At 47.5% G+C, this 22,251-nt stretch overlaps 1 protein-coding gene across 4 annotated transcripts in view; it reads left to right on the top strand.

Annotated features, from left to right (window-relative positions):
• Nucleotides 1–22,251, top strand: part of CACNA2D3 (calcium voltage-gated channel auxiliary subunit alpha2delta 3) — a 781,459-nt gene that overhangs the window by 403,609 nt on the left and 355,599 nt on the right. For all 4 annotated transcript variants that reach the window (XR_014796705.1, XR_014796706.1, XR_014796707.1 and 1 more), the window contains exon 11: nucleotides 1,175–1,288. Coding sequence is in view for 1 of the 4 variants with exons in the window: in XM_084903113.1 (XP_084759239.1) it covers nucleotides 1,175–1,288 (114 nt within the window). In the remaining 3 variants the exon portion in view is untranslated. The remainder of the gene's footprint in view (nucleotides 1–1,174; nucleotides 1,289–22,251) is intronic.

The following is a 22,251-nucleotide window of genomic DNA, read 5'->3' as shown; positions in this document are numbered from 1 at the left end:
CTGTGTGGGCTTTTAGTAAATAATTTGTGAATACATGAAAAACTTTAGAGATTATAGTGGATGGAGTTTGATGTCTGAAAGCTAGAGACTTTTTGTGGTTCCCATGCCTTGGCGTTGTGACATCATTGTAGGGTTTTTAAAGGACATGGTGTTGCTTGGAATTGCAGAGTGAATGACATTCATTGAAGGAAGTCTTCACTCCTGACTTGGGGAAGGACATGAAGCTCTGGCAAGCCCAATTACACGCCCCCTCCCCACTACCAGCCTATCTCTCACCAAGGCTGGGACTCTTCAATGTTATGTAAAACTGAAAGCTGAGGAAATGTAGGGCTCTGCACACAAGTGGGCACAATCTTGGAATTTGAACATGCTACACATACTCATATGCATAAACTACTACTAAATGTTACAAGCTTTCAGCTATATGTTTAAGACAAGCCCTAAACCAAGGGTGCTTAAGCTTCTACCTGTAATCAGAATTGTTATGATTCTGACTTTATTCTCTATATGTCCAAAACCTACTTGATTTTGCCGAAACCGGTTTGGCTCAATGGATAGAGCGTCGGCTTGGGGACTGAAGGGTCCCGGGTTCAATTCTGGTCAAGGGCATGTACCTTGGTTGCAGCCATATCCCCAGTAGGGGGTGTGCAAGAGGCAGCTGATCGATGACTCTCTCTCATCGATGTTTCTAACTCTCTCTCTCTCCCTTCCTCTCTGTACAAAATCAATAATATATATATATTTTTTAAAAACCTACTTGATTTTATTGTATAGAATAGCTTGTATCCATTGACCCATTCAAACCAGACTCAGATTTTGAAAGAGATGTTGCCTGGCACACGGTCTGCCACCCATAGAATGTGTCCCTGACAGGCCGTGCCAACTCCTCTGGGCTTGTATTCTGAAGGCCATCCACACTGGGAGGTGATCGAGGTTAGATGTGTTCGAATCACTTCCCACCTCATACCTGGTTTTCAGCAATCCCTTCTGTGGTCTGTATGTCATTCCCAGTTGTCAGAGCATCACCCCCTGCAGGTTCTGCACTGGTGGTGCCCGTGTGCTCTTCTTCCTAGAGGCTCCGTAAGCCCACGGCCTCTTGCTTCTGAAGCCTCACAGATACACAGAGGAGTATCTCTGATGAGTTGTTTTATTCAGCACTTACTTCTCTCTATAGTTCAACCACACGGGACAAGGCAGCATCTGCAGCCAGGCCATCATGCTCATCACCGACGGGGCAGTGGACACCTACGACACCATCTTTGCCAAATACAACTGGCCCGAGCGGAAGGTAAGTGGATGCTGAGCCAGCAACGAAGTGCAGTCCATACAGAATCTCTGCTGTGTGGAAACCTCCGGATCATCCACAGATAAGTGTCCCATGTAGATTTAATCTCATAATGGCCTCTGGTTTCTCAGCCTTGTGTTTGTTGGTTCACCACAACGGAACTATGGCTTTCCTTGTTCTCAAAATGAAATGTTTGGAGGAGAGAAGAGCCCCGTAAAGACATGTTCAGAGAAAAGATCTGCTGTGACCTATGATTTGTCCACTTGGGGCAGTGCTTCTCCCGTTCTCCATGAGCCAGAGTTGCTTGGTGGACCAGCATTCGTGGACGGTGAGGTCAGCCCGGCAGCCCTGCAGCATCTCCTTTATGATATTCTGTGTTGCTGCAGTTCCTTGTTGAGCCCTTGTGACCACCCAGAAGCTTCTCGCTATCCCTCCCTCCCCCAGTGCTGCTCCCTACGCATGTCCGAGTATGTACTCTATTCTAATTACTACTTTGTTCTCCAATTGACATTTATGTATCTATTGAACTCATGTGCTAGGATTGGATATTAATATTTTTGGCGCCTTTTGAGTACTTAACCCAGAGGTTCCTCAAGCTATTAGCCATTTTGAATTTGCTGGGGACAGCTCCTAAGTTGTGAATATGCAAACCCCCCTCTACACCTACGGAATCAAAATCTCTGAGGTTATGGCCCAGGAATCTGTGTTATCAATCAGTTCTTCAGGTGGGCACCAATCACAGATGGGCAGCAGGGGATCGCTGTCTTACCTAAAGGGTGGCATTTCAGCAGGGAAATGAAGTCACTGGGACAGGGCGCTAACCTGGGGGCATTACAAAGTGCTCTCCTACCCCCTGAGCAGACGGCGCCCTCTATAGGTGCATGAGACCATCCAGAACAAGTCCATCCTGCTTGTTCTGCTTTGTATGTTCACTTTCTGGGAATTGAACTAACTATGCACACTTGGCAAAAAAAATAAACAGAAGGCTAATGACAGCTGTGCTCAGCCATATCTGGGGAGCAGGGACCCTGGAGGGATGTGAGATTCGGTCCATGTTCCCTCGCTGACTCTTGGTCCCCATGCGTCTGTGATAACATTGGCATCTTACCTCACCAGGTGTGAGTCTGGTTTTTAAATATACACACCTTTGTACAACCTGGTTCCCACATGGTCACCACCTCCTTCCCTGGGGCTTACCCTTAGAAACAGCCATCGTTTCTGAGGCTGGAGGAAAAGCTAGCTGTGCTGGGTGTACTAAGAGAACAGAGGGCTCTGACAGGGCACCTGCCTAACTTATCCAGGAATACATTTGGCTGAACAAAACTTCCCCAATAAGCACTGACTTCAGACACAGATGCTATATTTCTGGTAACGATTTCCGGGGACATTTGGAAGCCAGAGTTCATTCCCTATAAGTGTATGTGACATGAAAGGAGGAACAGGCTGGGGACATGTGCACCTTCAGCACATGGCACAGTGTTAGGCACGTGGCTGGTACCTAATGCCCAACCCTGAGGGCAGCTAAGTGACAAGGCTGGGAGGGAGGCCACGGCACCAGTGAACGGGGGGTGCAGTCAAATAGGAGGTTCACGGATGCTATGGCATCTCACAGCAGGTTGAAGGGTATTTTGACTAATATAGGACCATCTTAAATAAAAGAAGAAAGTGAAGGGACCTTTTAATAAGCAGCTCCATCAACACCCAATGTGTGGTCATATGAGTCTCATGCGCAGAATCACATGAATCCCTCCCGCTGGGTGTTACTTGATGGAGAGCAGTTGCCGGAATAGTCTATGTAACATCATGGCATTGCTTGCAGAGAGGGGAAGAGGATGAGGGCTGCGCAGTCATAATTCTTCAGACAAAACACAAATCTTAACATGTCTTTCCAAAGGAACAATATTGACTTTAGGCCAGGTGCTTCCTAGGATTGATTGGAACCAGGGTCCTGGAAATTTCAGCGGTGCACAAAAACAGTTTCATCTACTTAGAAAGTACTATCAGGCAGAAGCAGATTTCTTTCTGTAGCAAGAGGGTCTTTTTCTATGATTAAAAATTCATAGCAGGACACCTTTCTGCTCCATTCTGGAGAGTTCCATAGCATACATGAACACATATATGTACACATACATATACATGCACATACACATGCATGTACACATACAGTCTCTTCTCCATGAAGATGCAGGTAATAAATGTATATAACACCCTATGTGGTTGTACCCTGTGTTAAAGTGAGGTGATGGGCAATGTCTACACAGTCATCTTTCTCTGTTATTTTGAACATTAGCAGAGGGTTGTGTCATGAGGTAGTTGGTAAGCTTCCAGATGACAGAAACAGAAAATGGGTTCTGGAAGAGGAAAAATGTCCTGAAGGCTAGAGCCGGAGTCCCATGAGAGAGTCTTTCTCAAACTTGAGAAAGCGAGTAAGAGAACCTCCTGAGACCTCCTTCCCACAATCCCTGCTTACCCATCTCCAGTGATGCTGATTCCGTGGGGCCCCTTGTGGCCTGAGAGTGAGCGTTCCTAACCAGTTCTCCGGTGATGCCTTTGGGAGAGGAGCAGCGCCCGTGGGGAACCGCCGCCATGGAGTCCAGGGAGTGGGTGAGGTTACTCCGTGGGCTCTGCCACTTGTGCTCCCCTCTGTCAACCTTCAAAAGGGCCTGTCCCCTCAGTCAGAGCCAGTGTCCAGGTATACGTTTCTTGGTCCATACTTTGCTTAAAATATTGCCAGTTACTGACCATTATTTAAAAACCTGGCTGTAATATATGCAATTTTTAAGTTTTAGTTTTTCTCATAAATGGATACACTTGGCACTTGGGAGCCAACATTCTCCTATGACAAAAAACAAACACACACAGACATACACACACACACACACACACACACACACAACACACAAAAAGCAAAAACAAACAAAAAAACCAACAACAACAACCCCCCCCCCCAAAACACAAACAAACAAACAAAAAACTGGCTGGACTGAGAAGTGGCTGCTTCCTTAGACGGCAAATGCACGCTCTATTTGGCCAAGACCCTCACCACTCCGTCAGTTCCTCTGAGCCCACTTCACCCATATGCTTTCCATGCCCATAGGGATGCGGTGCTGGCCAGCAGGTACTTGCTGTTTCTCAGGGGGGTGGCTTGTATCAGCAACCTTGGGGGACTTGTTCCTTTCTCTTGGGCCTGCCCTGAGCTCTCCTCTTTCCACTCCAGTTGGAGGCCAGCTTCTATTGCCTGAACCCTAAACTTCTGACTCCCTCATAATTGTCCTAAGGGAGCGTAGCCTCATGGCCAGGACTACAGTTTTTCGGCCTGTTTTTCATCCTCACTGGCTTGGTGAGTCCTTGAGGACAGGTTTTGTATCTCTGAACAGTCCCACCACCATGCACCATATCCCAGTATTCCAGCCCTGCTGAGAAGCGTGGCCTCGCTCTTACAGCCACAAGGAGATGTCTCCTACTGACAGTGAATGAGCCTGCAGGCAGCCTCGGACCTCCAGATGCAAAAAGCCCAGTTAGTACCTGGACTGCAACTTTGTGAATCAGGATCAGAGGGCCTAGCTAAGCTGTGTCCAGACTTTGAACCCAAATATACTGATATATCAAATGTGTGCTCATTTAAGCTGTTATTATTATTATTATTATTATTATTATTATTAGGTTACTTGTTATGCAGCAAAAGAAGCAAGGAAAATAGAGAAAGGAAAGACAATTACTTATATAGCAATAATATAAATATCCAAAACCTAATGGCTTAAAGTAGCAATTTTATTATTTTTTTCAATTCTGTGCATTAACTGTGTGGCCAGTTCTCTAGTTAATCTGGGACCGTGGCTGGGCTGCCTCCATTCTGTTCAGCTCAGGGTGCGTAACTCTCCAGGGCCACCTGTGAACTTTCCTCAGTATAGTATCCGGACTTCCTTACAGTATGGTAGCTGGGTTCCCAGAAAGGGAGGGGGGGGGACGTTGGGAGCAGACCAGAGGAGCTCTTGGGACTATCTACAACCTAACCAGGGCTTTGCGTAAGGCAACTGATTAGTAAATCATTTTAGAATGAGTGGGGAGAAGGAATGCATCGCTGGTAATTTAACTATGAATCCATGAAGGCAGCAATTGCTGATGCAATGTGTCCCTTGCCAGCATTGTATTTCTGAGTGCAGAAATGAGGAGCTATTTATTCATTTATTGGGTGCCATTTACCTTTGCCTGATATCCATTGGTTTGGGGCTTAATAGCAGCTCTTGTACACTTGGAATAAAATATGCACTTCTCAACATGAAAGGGACTCATTCCAGGATCTGCTCAAGAAATAAAGCTGCCTACATTTAAATTAGAAAAACCGTTATACCTGCCACCTAGGTAGTTGCTCTTCCACCTGAACTATAATAATAATAAAAAAAAAGCTCATGCAATTATTTTATTTATCACTACTTCCCCTGTTGTGCAAGGTAGAATGGATAGTAAGAAACGGTGAGGAAGGCCCTAGCTGATGTGGCTCGGTTAACTGGGCGTCATCCTGTGCACCAAGGGTTGCTGGTTCGATTTTAGGCCACAGCCTGGGTTGTGGGCTTGATTCTCGGTAGGGGGCACGCTGGAGGCAGCTGGTCCATGTTTCTTTCTCCCTCCCCCCAACTCAAAATCATTATGAAATGGCAAGTGATTTAAAGAAAGGATTGCAAACTAGGCCAAATCTGATTCATTGCCTATTTTGCATGGCCTATAAGCTATGAATCAATGGCTTTTCACACTTTTAAATGTGAAAATAAAGAACCCCAAGGAAAATAATATTCAATATTAATGTGTGAGAAGTATATTAAATACAGTTTACTACCCATCAATAAAGTATTCTTGTAACACAGCCATTCACATTTGTTTACACGTTGTCTACTGTTGAAGATTTGAGACCCTGTGGCCCACAAAGCCTGAAATATTTACTATCTGGCCCTTTAAGAACATGTTGGCCAACCCCTGATCTAAAGGCACCAACAGGGTGTTGTTGGAAGTCGCTGAGATGCCCTCAGAATTGTATGCATTGACTAAATTCAAATTGGTGGGGGCAGTTTCTTCCTATGTACCTATAGTTTTTCTCTACTTAAATAACAATACTGGCCACATATTAAATGGTGGAGGTATGGAGGCTTGATGGCAGATACTTCTACTTATGCTATAGGTATTTCTCCTCCATCTTTGGAGCCATTCTTTCAGCTTTTTTGAGTCCTTTCTGTCCCCCTCCTTCTCCTTTAGCACTGCCCTTGAAGGAAAGCGAGCTGTGGCATCCAGCCTGGGGCTGCCCCCAGTGCCTGGAAGGTGACATCTTCATAAATGCTATCCGTAACTGCCCTGGGGCACTGTTTATGGTGACATGGCACATGGCAGAGTGTCACAGCTTTCAGGTCACTGGACCAACAGGGGGCACCCTGGAGAGAATCCAACTTCCTCTTTTCCCAGACCCAGGAAAGCAGAGCCCCCCTGAAATAAAATTGAACCCTCGGAACCCCCATCATGGTGGGGCCAGAATGGGTCTACTCATGGGTTCATGACTATTATTTTGCTTTGTGTTACACAACGACCCTTCCGTGCCTGTTAGATGGCCCTGTGCTCTCCTCCTCCATGTGGGTCTATGATGAGGGACATGGGCAGCACTATATTCCCTTTGCCGAACTTTACATCCCATGACTATTTTGTAACTGCCAATTCGGACTGCTTAATCCCTTCACCTTTTTCACCCAGTTCCTCAACCCTCTTCCCCCTGAAACTATCAGTCTGTTATCTGTAACTATGAGTCTGATTCTATTTTGTTTATTAGCTTATTTTGTTGTTTTTGTCTTTTTTTTAGATTCCACATATAAGTGAAATCGTACAGTATTTCTATTTCTCTGTCACCACACACCTGCTAGACTGGCTGTCATCAATAAATCAACAAATAAGTGCTGGTGAAGATGTGGAGAAAAGGGAATCCTTTTGTACTATTGATTGCAAGAATGCAAATTAGTGCAGCCACTATAAAAAAGAGTATGGAGGTTTCTCAAAAAATTAAAAATAGAACTGTCTTATGACCCAGTGATTTCGCTTCTGGGTATATATTCAAAGAAACTCAAAACATTAATTTGAAAGAATATATGCACCCCTGTGAACACATATTGCAGTCTTATATTGCAGTGTTGTTTATAATTGCCAAGATATGGAAGCACCCCAGGTGCCCATCAGTAGGTGAGTGGATAAAAAAGCTGTGGCACATTTACACGGTGGAAGAAGAATGAAATCTTACCATCTGTGAGAGCATGGATGGACCTAGAGGGTATTATGCTAAGTGAAATAAGTCAGATTTTCAAGAGGTTTTAGAAAGCATTTCCTCTTCCTCCTTTGAGCCAGGTGAGTGGATAAAGGACTTACCTGACCACAGGCCTCTGGGGAAGGAGTTAAGACCATGCTGCCTGGAGATAAGGGATCTCCAAAGATTCTCTCCCCTCACCCCCCACCCCACCTCCACTCTGGCTCTGTCTGTTTCTCAGCACATAGAAGGAGACTAACATGGGGGCTTAAGGGTGGCAGAGGCTGTTGGCAGAGGAAGCAGAGGGAAGGGAGCAGCTATATGGGGGGTAATTCATTCAGTTAACAGACTTTTTATTGAAGGTCCTTGTGCCCCCATCACTATACCAGAGCCCAGGAGTAGGGGGTTGACCTGTCAGAGGAAGGAGCTCCAGAGAGCAGAAAGCAGATGACAAGTGAAGGCCCAATGAATTAGAAATCATGGTAAACCTTCTGAAGGAGACAGCAAGGGCCAGAGGTGGAGGATGGGGCACGAGGGAAGCCCCTCTGAGGGGAGAGCAGGTAAATGAAATAGCTGGGTGGAAGGGCGGAGGGAACAGCACTTTCAAAGGCCCCAGGAGAAGGTGGGAGTGTGAGGAGCTGGAGGAAGGGCAGGTGGCTGGATAGAAGTGTCATGGGAGAGGTTGACAGGTCAGCCAGGGGCCAGCTCCTCTGGCCTTTAATGGGCACAGTAAGAGGCTGGGATTGGGATCCAAGGGTAGTGGGGAGCCATGGGAGGTTCTTGATCAGGGAGAGGCCTGAGCTGGTTGTTTTCAGATATTCTCTGCTGCATGGGGGTCAGGCTACCAGGCATGGGCCTGAGCTGTGTCTGCAGTTTGGGTATTGACATTCTTCATCATCATTGATTGCAGTGGGTGGGGACTAGGGGCGGGTTTCTTTTACTTCCTGTGACTGCTTCCAGGTGGTCCTGGTTCTTCCTGCTGATTTCCTTCCAGGCTCAGTTGGGTGGAGACACTCCTCTGTCTCTCCCTCCCTGACTGAAGTCCCGTTTGGGTCTGAAAGTTTGGGCTGAGTTTGTGTCATGGCTGTATTTTTTCCAGGGTGAGAAATCCTAAAGCTGTCTCAGGAAAATGGCAGGAACATTCATCTCTTGTGGTCAGTCAACAATGTGACAGGAAAAGGCGTTTCTGTCACAGCAGTGAGAGCTCACTCGGGCCCCCCTCGCCGCCGAAGGGGGAGTCGCAATGGTTCGCTGTCTCCCAGCGTATCTTTAATTACTTCTGCAGGGATGAGACATCCTGTGACTCGGGTGAGAACATGACGAGACAAGTCAGGAGTGGAGCCCACTGGTGCGTGGCTGCTGCCAGCCACGGAGAAACCAGCTCCTGCCTGCGGGCTCTCGACGGCCGTGGGCACCTCCCGCCACAGCAGCGCAGGCCTCTACCCACAACCAGAAGGCATGTGGGGACCATGCCCATTCCCACACGTCCCTCCCCCCCCCACTGCCCTCAGTAGATGGGTATCAAAGGCCACTCTGCAGAGAAGTCCCCACAAACCCAGCCCCATGCTAGGTGGTGCAGCGCCAAACACTTCACTTGCTTTCTCTCGTTTCATCCTTAGCCCTGCCCAGGGGGACACTCCTGTCACCATCCTCTTGCAGGGCACGGTGCTCCGGTTCAGGGACATTGTCACTTGATCCCACAGCTCTGAGCTGGGGGCTTTGCTCCTTAGCCATGTCGGACTGTCCCCACACCTTTGATCTCAGACTGAGGAGCTGGTGGTCTGGGGCGGTGGTAGGGGGGAAGGGGTTTGTAAATAGTGTTTCCTGAGTTCCCTTCTCTGCAGATGATGTGCCCTGGAATTGGCATTGTGATAGGAGGCTCAGGACCAGACTTGGTGAGTCATGAGAGTTTTCATGGCCCTCCATGGCCTTGGGTGTGAGGACTGAGCATCTCAGCTGAGGTGCTCTGGGAAATGCCACTGGGGACAGTGATGTCACCACTGGAGCAGGCAGGGCAAAAACCCACCTGTTATTATTTTTTTAAATATTCTTATTGATTTCAGAGAGGAGGGAGAGGGAGAGAGAGATAGAAACATCAATGATGAGAGGAAATCATTGATAAGCTGCCTCCTGTATGCCCCACACAGGGGACTGAGCCTGCAATCGGGCATGTGCCCTGACCAGGAACTGAACCATGACCTTATTGTTCATAGTTTGACACTCTAATACTGAACCATGCCCACAGGGCCCCACCAGTTATTTTAATGGGAGAACTAATGTTAACCAGAAAGGGCAAAAAGAGAAGTCTAAGATGACATGGAAAAAGTGGCTTCAGTATACAGCCACCACCCCAGTGGCTGGTCCAGGAAGAGGATAGGAGAGGTGCAGAGAGGGGAAAAGGTTGTTGAAATTCAGAGGGACCCAGACCACTGAGGAGGGCACTCTGGTTGGGAAGTGCTGTGGGGCTGGGACCCAGGCTTTTGAGGAAGGATGCTCTAAAAAGGATGAGGGTTGGAAAAACTGAAAGGTGGATTCATTCAGTTCTATTGGGATAAACTGTCCCTACTGGGGCAAGCATCCAGGCTGGGCTGATGGGCTGGGGACAAAAGGCCAGCAGGCAGTGAGGTGGAGAGGGCAAGTCCCTTCTCCCTCCTCCATCTCTGCGGCCTCCTCCTCATGACCCTGTGGGTACAGCCTGGCCAGAGCAGGGAGCAAGACAGAAGTGGCTTACAGAGTCCAGCCCAGCCTCACAGAGACTGATTGTCTGGGGCTGAGGCTTGGTCATAGTTGGAAGCTTGCTGAGTGAGTTGAGCACTATTTGCAGGCTAATGGCTTGTCTGGTTCTTATTTCCTGGGTTTTATTTCTCCTGAATTAGGAGTAGGGTTCTTGGGAGTGGGCAGGGCAGGGAGACATGCTGCCTGCTGGGAAGAGGGTGGTGTCTGGATGCTGACAAATCTGCCCTCCTGCTTGTGATGGGGCTAATTACACCTTGCAGTGTTGTTCAGAACGAAAGAGGATGTGCTACCACGCTCAGTGCTGGGCCCAAAGTCAGGGGAGCGCGCAGTGCTGTGCCATTAACATTGTCACCATGATGGCCAACCACTGGCATAGCTAAAACTTTTATTTAACATTACAGTTAAAATGTAGTTGTATGGGCTGAATTCAAGATGGTATAGCAGTATATTTTCAGATGCAGAAAATAGAAAGTACTCTTCTTATCCCTGAATCTGGATTCCTCTGCGGAGTCTTGGTTGACTTCTAAGAAGATTATTCAGCTGCATTTTAAATCATGTCTAAGCCTTGCCTTTGCCTGTTTAACGAATAAATATGTATGCAGTGTCCTTTATATCTACATTTGTAGCACCTATCAAAATGTGCTACATTCAATATCATTAATTAATGATACATAAGAGCTAGTGTTTCTCAACTGAGAGGAGCAGCCTATCTGTATTAGTGAAATGCAAAACGGAGATTGAAAAGTAGTGTTGCTTTTATATTAGCATCCCTATACTGGTGGCCAACATTCTAACTGCCTGGACTGGGTCCAGACCTGCCCGTTTCTGAGCTGTGTGACTTTGGACAAGTGGTTGGATCTCCTTGTACTTCCTTTCTTCCTCTCGGAAATGAGGTGGGAGTGGGGACAAGAGCTGTGCTGCCCTCCCAAGGTTGTTGTGGGGGGCAAATGAGTAGTGCCTAGAATCTAGCAGGTCCTTGGGGACAGGAAGTGCTCAGTGAATGTCAGCGATGGGGAAGAGACTGTGATCTATGGATTCTGGGCCAGGCTTGGCAGATGCACCTGCACATCCTCCTCAGGCCACCTGCCCTGCTGTGAAACAAGAGCATGGGACTGGGCACAGTGGGTTTGGGAACACAGGTGGCTAGTTGAGGGGGTTTGGAAGTGCTCAATCCTTTTTATTTCCCTGAGAATATATTTATTATGTGGTTAGCTTTATTTTTTTAATTGAAGTAATATTGGTTAATAACATTGTGTAAGTTTCAGGTGTACAACATTATAATTCTACTAGAGGCCTGGTGCATGAATTTGTGCACCAGTGGGGTCCCTTTGCCTGGCCTGTGGAATCAGACCAAAACCAGCTCTCCAACATCCCCTGAAGGGTCCCGGGGTGCAGAAGGTGCAGGCGAGGCTGAGGGACCCCACCGGTGCATGATTGGAGCCAGGGAGGGATGCAGGCAGTTGGCCAACCAGGGAGGGACTGCCAGAGGGCTCCAGGGTGCTTTGGCCCATCTCACTCAGTCCTGATTGCCGGACCATGGCAGCAAGCTCACTTACTGATTGGAGCATCTTACCCCTGGTGGTCAGTGCACATCATAACGACTAGTGGACTGGTCCACTATCTGCCCCCTGGTGGTCAATACAAGTCACAATGAGCAGTTGAGCAGCCTTAGTAGATCTTTAGCATATTATGCTTTGATTCGTTGAACAGTTGACTGGATGATAGGACACTTAGCATATTAGGCTTTTGTTATATAGGATGTCTGTATACAGGACAGCATGCTAACCACCAGAAGTCTAGTTTCTGTCTGTCGCCATCCATTTGACCCCATTTACTAGTTTAGCCCTCCCCACCCCTCTTTCCTCCTGGTGCCCACCAGTTTGTGGTATGTATCTGTGGGCTCGTTTTTCTCTTAAGCAGCCTCACATTATTTCCTTACCTCACGTGCTCCCTTCATTAACCTCCCGCCACAGATGATTTGATGGGAAGCTCCCAGCAGCCTGTCTGTGAGGGATCCTGGATCAGTCTAGCCAAATAAATGCAGGTCTCTCTCTTCTAAGAGGCCTTGGAGCCTCCAGCAGCCAAAAAATGCCCTTGAAGTTCACCATCTCACCCGCTAAGCTGTGCCCACTTTCCTGCAACCCCCTGCTGGATGGGGCAGGGAGGGGACTTAGCAGGGTGCAGAGGAGGGCAGAAAATATATGCCATCCAGAAAGGTGCCTACTGTGCAGGGAATCTGCCAGCCGACTGTTTCCCTGGCCCTTTCCACTTTTCCAACTACATGTAAATTGGTGATCAAATCAGATTTCTTCCCAATTCTCAGATTTGTTTATCAGAAGTAGACACTCCACACAGCAGTGGGGCACTTTGGAAACTACAGGTAAATTGTGCCAATGAATCCCTAAACCTCCACCGTCTCCCCACTTTATGCTGAGGTTAAGCCCAGGTCCCTAGAGAGGCACACAGATCTGGCCTGATGGTGTCTGCTCATTGGGACTGTTCTCCACTGCCTGCCCTCGTGCCCTCTCACAGCTCGCTGCTCTCTGATGAGTCTGCTGTTTCTGCCCCCTCTGCCTGGACACTTTAACCCAGATATACATTGGCTCACTTCACCCCTTTTCAGGGACACCTACTGTGACCATCAGATTTAAAGTTACTCCTGACCCTAATCGCCAGCAATCTTAGCTACTGCTTTCCTTTTAGTGGTAGAGTTTTTCATCTTGTAACCTATTAGATAAACATCACAAGGAAGTAAAGTGTTTGTTGTCTCATTCATCAGAAGCATGATGGTATGAGAACAGCGTGTTGGATCTGTCTTCCCATTGACGTACCCCATCTGCCTGTCATATGCACATTCTCCGGAGCCTTTGGGAAGGAAGGAGTGAATGCCACCCAGACTTTGCCAAGAATCTCATTTGATTCTCCCAGAACGTTTACAGTATAGGTATTCATAGTATGTCTCTTTTATAGGAGAGGAAACTGACTCGAGAGCAGGTTAAGTAATTCTACTCCAAAGTCCTAGCTTTATCCTGTGCCCCAAAACCCCATCCTGACCCGAGCCTGGGGTGGTAAGAGCCTGCCTAGGCCTTTCCCATGGAGCTTCCTTGGGAAGACAGGGAGTGCCCAGGGGAAAGCTTCCCGGTAGTGCAATCTCCAGCACCCTGACTATCTAGACAGCAGCGGTGCCATTATCTCTGCAATGCTTATCTTCTCCAGTAGTCCCGAGATTAGTTCCTGTTTGGTTCTCCCCAAAGCTTAGTACCTGACACAGCGCTGTGCAGGCTCACCTGGTAGGTGTGCGTGGTGGAATGTGTCCATGTATGTAGATGATGCAGGAAAGGAAACTGCTTTTCTATGCTGATGTGGGACAGGAGAAGCAGTGGGGTATCCCAGAGTCTGACAGTCTTGGTGTGAAGGACAGAGAAGCACATTGTGATGTCAGCTTGTCCTTGAGCTGTGATCTCAAACAAGCTACCCAGTTTCCCCGAAGCTTCTAATTTGTAAAATGGCTTTAGTAATACCTTGTTTCCCCGAAAATAAGACATCCTCCGAAAATAAGACCTAGCACATGGAAAGATAAGACATCCCCTGAAAATAAGACCTAGGACAACTTTGGGAGAAAAAATTAATATAAGACACTGTCTTATTTTCGGGGAAACAGGGTAGTAACTCCCTCCTACTTTTCTTGCAAGAACCACGAGAAAAGGTACATGGCAGTGCCTGTGGTCCACGGAACCAGCGAGGGAAATGGGACAACATTCTTGAGGAAGGTGAAAAGGGTGTCTGAGGCAGGACCCCTGCAGATGCCTAGAAGAAATGTGGGAGCTGAGAATGACAAGCATTTGAGAGGAATCCTCCAGGCCTTTCTGGAAGCATCCCTTTCTGCCCTGGCTGGGACCAGATTTCTCATTGACTTAATTTTAAATGTCACCGTGACTGACCACCATCTGTTGTCCCTGTTCCCTGGATGACTTGCCCGGGCCATTGAAGGAAGCGCTGTGGCCTAGGTGACTATGGCATGTTTTATGGATAGTGCAGGGACTCCTGTCATCCTCAGCCCCATCTGGGCTGAGGGGCTGGTGTGAGCGGGACGTCCACCCGCTCGTCACCAGGCCTCTCGGAGTTACATCTCTGTGGTGACGGGGCCTTCAAGGCGCCGAGACTTTGATCAACCTGTGGCAGAGGGCTGTGTGCATCCCTTCCTGGACTTCTCCCTTTAAAACACAAAAGGGATCTGGAATTGATCCCAGATAATACATCTGCCTCTTCACTGCACTTCAGAGGGGCAGGATGACAAGAAAGGCGATGAAGACAACTAAATGCATTTATGATTTATGCCCCTGTGATAAATCAATGGATGATTTCTCCCCAAAATGTGGTCACTGCCTGGTAACTCATACCAGCTGACACATCTGTGAGACGCTCAGGGGAACGGGGGCCGGGCCGCTTCTCGCCATGTGCACACCAGGCCTTGAACCTGCACCCCTGGGACGGGGATTTGGACATGAGAGAAACGGGGCCATCCCGCACAGTCAGGAAGATGGCTGCTCCCTGCCACCTTTCCCCCGGGAGGCCGGGTTTTCCTTTCTGCGGCCTGATGGTGTGATGCTGCTCGGCCCGCCTTGGTTCATCTCCAGCATTCCTCTCCAGGCTTGCCTTCTTGTGCGGTGAGGGAGAATTTTCCATTCCCTAAAGGTGATTTGATCAGGCCAGAGTCCCTCAAAGCAAGTGGGGAGAGTGGAAAATCACATTAACTCTTTCATTAACTCCAGCTGTCGGCACCCAGTTCAAGATGGCAAGGAGGTTTCTTCTCCTGGGCTAAGCTCAGGCCTTCAGAGGTGACTTGGAGCGCTGATGCAGGAAGGGCTGTGATGGCTCATTTGTCTGGAAGGAGGACAGGCTGTGTATGGCCAGTGAGGAGTGTCTGCCTTGTGGTGGCCCTCATGCCACGTGTCTGCCATCTCTGTTCTCTGTGGTTTCTTTGTATCTCAAAGGCCCAACCTTGACTTTCTGAACCTTGAAAGCTGTCTCTACATCTTCCAGAATATTCTATCATTAGACATTTTCGAGGATCTATTGGACCATTTTTGGCTGCTTGGCAGTCCCAGAGAAGCGTCCTTCCCCACCATTCTGTTAAAGCATCATCTGAAGTAACGTGGGCTTTGGGGTTGGGGGAGTCACATTCATTTTACAAGTTACCTGCAAATGAAACTGCCTGGTTGTGCCTCTTATTTTCCTCTAGTTGAAAAATGTCTTTGTTGCTCCATTTTTGCCTTTCTTTACAACAGACTTGAGAAACTCTCAGGATGCAGTTTAAAGAGTTAGGCAATTTCATTCCTTTTACCTTGCCTTCTGGAAAAAAGCGTCAAAGCCATTGCCTGGGCCTGGCCTGGAAGGTGGGACCCCTGAGGATCGACAAGGAGGCACAGGCGGGTATAGAGGCTGGCAGAGCTGCTCTCTCTGTGAGGCCAGCGAGGTTGTTAAACTCCTGTCAGAGCAGAAGCTCAGCAAGGAGAGGTGGCTGTGATGGAGGTGCTGGCCACGGGCTGGGCGTAGGAGGCTTCTTCTGAAACCCCAGATGCTGGGACCAAGTCTCCCCACTCCCTGCAGACTATTGTAGAGAAAGGAAAAGAGCCAGCCATAAAGGTTTCTCCTTTGATGTCGCTTCTGATCCCTCACATTGCCATTGTCCCAGCCAGAAATAATACACCTGCAGCTGTGTTTCCGTAGGACAATGGGGACATCTAATAATATATTGGGCTGATCTAAGCTGCCTTTGCTCCAGCGATGCCCCAAGGGGAAGATGGATGTTCCAAATTCATATTATCTGGTGGTGCTAATCAGAAACCATGGCTGTGGAAATGACTCGTCCTGTTTGCTCCTCTTCTAATAGGAAATCGTAAATTAGCACAAGCTTGATAGATTCCACATAAGGCCAGGATGAAGCCCTCACATATTTTGTTGGATGTTACATAATTAGGCGACTTCTCAGAGGAGTTCTAATTATGCCTATGGAATAGGCTTCAGATAATGAAATGCATCCATCTCACTGGCCAGCCGTCTGTCGTTTAGCTCCGAGCTCCTAGTCACTCCTCTGGGGTTCACCTTCAAGCTCAAAGCATGACGCTTTATTTACAGCCACAGAAATCGGAAATGAAATACAAAGGTATTTTGCAATGTACTTCTTTACTTTTTCTAACAAAATCCGTTTTCCTTAGCTTTATCTACTGGTAAATGGCCATGTGTAAAGGAGCTATAGGAATCCTAAAGCATAAAGATTCCCCCATAAATGCATTACAAAGGCTCATGGTACCAAAAAAACTGCCAGAGATAAAAAGGAAATAATGACAAGGACAAAGGGAATGAGTTCTTTGATTCTGAATTTCATTATTTGCAACATTCGTACTTAATAAGTGTTGGATAGATAGGCGGATGGGTAATTGGATGGATGGATGGATGGATGGATGGATAAGTGAGTGGACAATTGGATAAGAGGGCAGATGTGTACTTAAATGGATGGATGACTAATTGGAAAGGGAAATAGGTGAAAAAGAACTAACACAGGAAAATCTACTTTTGAATGTGTTATTCTGTATATGATTGTTAGAGAAAATTATGAAGAAAAAGAGGGGCTCTTTTTATAATAATTCTTTACTAATAAAAGAGAAGATTCTTTAAATTTTTCAATAGACAGCTTTGAGAGATAAAGTAACAATGTAGGGAAAGTATTGTAGACATGGAGGAAAATAGAAGACATATCTCTGAGACAGATGAGGTAAGAGATATCCTTACATTCCAATTGCATAAACCACAGGATAAAAATTCATTGCTTATAAATAATAAGATAAGAGTATAAATAAGTCCTGGGTAACTAAACGGAGTTAGGACAAAGCTCTGCTTAAATTTCCCTGAAATGCAGATTGCTCCATAGCACAACAGTGATTGGAACTCAAGCCAAGAAGATCCCAGTAGGAGTGAAGTTTATGGAATGTTTCTGCCTCAGTTTCTGCATTTAGTAATGAGGCTGCCCAGTGGGAAGAGGAGACTTCCCATCCTGTTGCTGACTCAGCCACAGGGAAGATGCAGAGCTGTCTCCTGGCTTTTCTTTCCGACTCGAAGCCACCAAGACTCTCCTCTGAGGGCCATAGGCACCAAAGGCATTTTTGCTGATTGCTGTGAAGCTACGTCATCTCCAACATTGTCCCTTGAAACTATAGAAAGCAAGGCCTGAAAAGATGTTAAACAAAGTTGTTGTTTTTTTATGACAAAGATAAGTCTTGTTTTATGACCCATGATGCAGGGAGACTGGGGGTTACCTGGCAGTGTGAGGGAGCCTGGACCTGCATTATCCCAGTCCAGCTGAAAATACTTCATGCCATCAAACACCTTCTGTCTGGCCAAGCACCTGGGGCACCAGAATCATTATAAGTACGTGTCCACGTGGTTGGTGGCCGGATTCCAGTGGGATAGCTCTGGGCAGCTCTCTGGCGCTAGGTTTGGGTTTTTCTCACATGAAAAGAGCCTTTATGAACTCTGCTGACCAAAGGGTTAGTGCGTTCCTGTTTTCGGCAGAAGCAGCTAACTGTGGCTTCAGTTCCTGAAGAGCAGGTTGCCTCGTGTTGCTCGTTTATCTACATTCTGGCTGGCACAGAATGGCTGCAGAAACATTGCTCCAGAAAACCCTGAATTGGATTTGTTCATGAGATGCGCACATGAAAACGACGCTTCAGTGAACTGTGTTTCCAAACATAATGTTGGAATCCTAGATCCCAAAGATTTGGAGATACCTTAAAAGAGTGAAAGACATGAATCCGTTTTTAAAACTAAATATGACATCTGCAGGTCAGTTTTGTTTTGTTTTGTGCCATTCGAGGCATAATCAGTAACGGCCTTCAAAGGCAGAGGCTGGGAGGAAGCAGCGAGAGTAAGGCCAAACGCCATTGGTGGGGAACATGCGTTTGCAATGATTAGATGAGCATGTTTTTATTTTGTTTCTGTTCTTTCAAAAAACAGCATTCCTACTTTCACTCAATGACACCATGTTGAACCCTGAAAACTGATGTACTGTTATCAACAGACTGCTCCCTGATGAGTTACAAGAAGAGACAGTCTAGTTTGCGGAATTTTTGTGATAAATATTCGGGCCATATATTAAAGAAGTCAATTGCAGAATTGACATAAAAAAATGTTTTGTTTTGTTTTGTTTTGTTTTTTGTTTTCAAAAATCCAAGGGCTCCTTATAGCTCTCTATTATTCCGTGTTTAAGGAAAACTTCTATTTTAAGAACAAATAGCATCAGTAGGCCTCAAGATTCAAGTCCAAAAAAGCAAACCCCCTGAGTGTGGAAGGAATGCTTTAAAAACATATATCGAATTAGGTGCAATAGAAAAAAAAAAATAGGTAAGTCAATCAAACATATAATGCCTTGAGTTCCCACTGTGTTCCATGCTGAGTCATTAGCATGTGGCTGAGAGAGGAAAGACCCTGCCTGCCTTCCTCCTTCACACAATAAAACTTCACCAAGTGCAAACAGCCTGGCAGGTCCGCAGGCTGGGCTCTGCCAGAAGGGGTGCTGCTAGGCAGACTGGTCCAGCGTGCTGGGCACAGAACCAGGAAGTTCATGTGTGGGTAGGCTCTGTATTGTTCGCGAGGCACTCTTGGGCTTCTGCTGTGTAATTACAGTGACAAAGGCTCAGTCACTTTTTACCAGGCTCACCCTCAGGTGTAGAAATGCACTGTGAGCTTACTCTCAGCATTTGCTTGGCAACAGGAGGAATTCTTTGTCTTTTAACTGAAAAAAAAAATCATACTGCTGCTTCTGGGTTACAAAATAAGTATTTTCACTGCATCCAGAGTGCCTCTTCAGCTTCCCCTCCTACCTGGACTTTCTCTGGGCAGAGCACCACTCTCTGTGCCCCAGGGGCCTGCTGTCCATCACTGATGTTGGACAGAAGGACCCACACAATGGATGCGGAGCGAGTCCACCCGTGTGCTTGAGGTGACCACCCTCCTGTGGCCCACAAGGCCCTTCTGAGGTCTGGCTTCCAGTCTCCCTCAGGCCTCACCTCATGCCTGGGCTCTCCTGTGCTGGGGTCCCACTCTCCCTCCCCAGGGGCCATGGCATATGCTGCCTTATCCCTCATGATGCTCCTGTCCCTCACTCAACAACAAGCACACCTTTCAGATTTCAGCTCAGGCCTGCCGTCCTGCCACCTGTGCCCCAGTGGGGTCATATTCTTTTGTCACATGTTCCAATGGGATAACACCCCTCTTCTCTGAGCATTAATGTATGTTTCTTTCTTTTTTTAAAATATATTTTATTGATTTTTTACAGAGAGGAAGAGAGAGGAATAGAGAGTTAGAAACATAGATGAGAGAGAAACATCGATCAGCTGCCCATTGCACACCCCAGACTGGGGATGTGCCCTCAACTAAGGTACATGCCCTTGACCGGAATCGAACCTGGGACCTTTCAGTCAGCAGGATGATGCTCTATCGACTGAGCCAAACCGGTTTCGGCTAATGTCTGTTTCTGACCTTCTCTTCAGTGGTTTCATCTTATTGTTTGGCTCCTTTGCTCAATAAGTATTCCATGTGGCAGAGTCCGGCCCTCTCCATGAGCACGCTACCACCCTGTGCTCAGAGTTCCGTGTCCAGAAGGTCCCAATGCTGGCCTAATGCTCTGCTGTTAGGTCTTGAAATCCTTAGTACTTTTTGAACAGTGTCCCCCACCAATTTTATGCTGCCCTGGGCCCCACAAATCATGTAGTCGGTCTGGGGCCTGTCTGGTCCTGTTGGATCTGGAGGACCTGGTCTGGGCTCAAGAAGCCTTGTGTAAATGAGCATTTCGGAGACAAAAAGATGATTTCCCGTCATTAGGGCATGAAGGATACAGGGCCTAATACCCAATCTCAAGTCAGGATGCTATATATTTTCTTGGCAGCTTACTACTTAATCTGATTCTTTTCAGAAAGCTTGGCACGTGCAGCCAACATTGAATTTAAGAGACGTGCATATTATGATCTAAGAAAGAAAGTTGGTTGTACAAAAGGAAGTATAAAAATGGGCTGGTCTGTTGTTAATTTTTCGTCCTATTTTTAGAACCCAAAGGGTGAAGTTGAGAGAGCAAAAATGCTAATCATCTTGCAGAGCGTGCTGTAATAAGCTGGGGCGAACACCGCCTTGGGGAAAATGTTCCCAAATGGCAGAGGCAGTAGAAGCAGAGGCTGGGGCTCCTCGAGGTAAATACTCGTACAAGCGCTTTGCCCAGTGCTCCTTCGGGGCCAAGGAAACACCCAGCTAACAGCGTGGCCAGTTGGAACATCCATCACTTGCTCACACAGAACCCTGGACGAATGTCTGCCGAGGGGTTCGGGGAACATGCAAGACTTTGCCATTTTGTCCAGCGTGCCCATAAGTTTTCTGTCACTTTCTGAGTTGGACACATTTTTCCCCCTTCTTCCTTGCTTGCCCACCCCAAAGGTGACTGCCGCAGATGGCCGAGTTGGCAGGGTTCCCCAGGCCATGCCAGCACAAGCTGTTAATAAATTAGGTGCACAGAAGTGTGATGGCAAGGCGCTTCCTCCAGGAGTTCACAGGCCTTCCAGAACATTTATGTCTCATTACAGCCATACAGCAGTTTATGCCCTAATAAATCAGAGGAGCTTTGTGGAGATGGGCTGGGCCCTAATGAATCTTTCTGTTGGCGTTTTCCCTTTTACAGGCGCAAATAATGGAGCAAAACCGCCCCATCTGGCCACTCTGTGAGGGAGAGCACGTAGCGGGAGCTGTTTTCTCGAGCGTGACAAAGGTCACTGCAGGTAGCAGGAGCGAGGGGTGGCAGCCAGGGCTGTGAGTGACAAGGTGGAATGAAGCCATTTAGGAGCCTTTATCACTGTGATTACAGGCATTAGCTGAGCTGTCAGGGCCCTGTTCTCCTGCCTGTGATGGGCCCTGGGTCTTCACTGATTTTTCACATTTAATTTCCAGACCTGTTTGCTGTCTGGCAGGCACTGCAAGTGGACACACACCCTCAGCGTGGCCTGTGGGCCTATTCACTTTGATTTACGTTCCATTATCTTAATAAGGTGCACTCTCCACTCACTGGGAATGGTTGCCAAGCAGAGTGTGTGTGGGGGAGGCAGGGGGGAGGGAGAGAGGGAGGGCAGGGAAGGATCACTTTCTTTCTCTGCCTTCCCTCACGAGTGCAAAGAGATGTGTGATGAAAGCCAAGTAAATATGGAAATTATTATTAATTATGTTGTGATGGACAGAAATGTATGATTCTGGCTAGGAAATCAACTTGTCTCTAGTGGAGGTTTAGCAGATGTTAAAAACAAGGAGGAATGTGCATGTGTGTGTGTGTTTGTTGTAGGGGGAGGGGGATCCTATAAAAACCAGGGCCTGGAAATAAGTGAGAACTTTGTTTTGGATGCTTATGCATTTTCACCAGGGGACCCATCACCCATTTTAGAAGTCAACGAATACTGATCATTTCCTGTGGACCAGGTAACTGGGTTCTCATTTCACTGGAGGAAAACCTACATCTATTTAAGCCGAGGAATCATCTTGCCTTTCCCTGCTTCTCCATCGCAGCTGGTCTGTGCTCCAGCCCTTCCTAGGGCTGTGGGAGCTGGGAGGTGCCCTGGCTGCACGTTTGTGTCTACAGAGAGGCTGTGCCTGTTCCATTCCGCAAAGGCTTTCCTGGTGCTTCTTCGGCCATCTCTTTGCTGCCCGGAAGGCAGAGGGGAAGGGAGTTGGTGATTTATCCAGAGTGTCAGGGAAGGCAGAGCTCCTCTCTCAGCCTGGGTTCCTCTCAGGTTCATAGGACACCTCCCTTCCAGTTTCCCCAGCTAGTGGCCAGGTGAGAGTCGCGGACTCTGCATGGAAATACAGCTGCGCTGGGCAGGCAGCAGGGAGGTTTTGGCCTCTCGCCCAGCAGAATTATGCAAAAGTC

This window comes from Pipistrellus hanaki (assembly GCF_964339955.1).
Source record: "Pipistrellus hanaki genome assembly, chromosome: 13".
In the NCBI taxonomy this organism is placed as follows: domain Eukaryota; kingdom Metazoa; phylum Chordata; class Mammalia; order Chiroptera; family Vespertilionidae; genus Pipistrellus; species Pipistrellus hanaki.
Note: the sequence above shows the minus strand (reverse complement) of the source record. Positions and strands in the feature narration are given on the sequence as shown.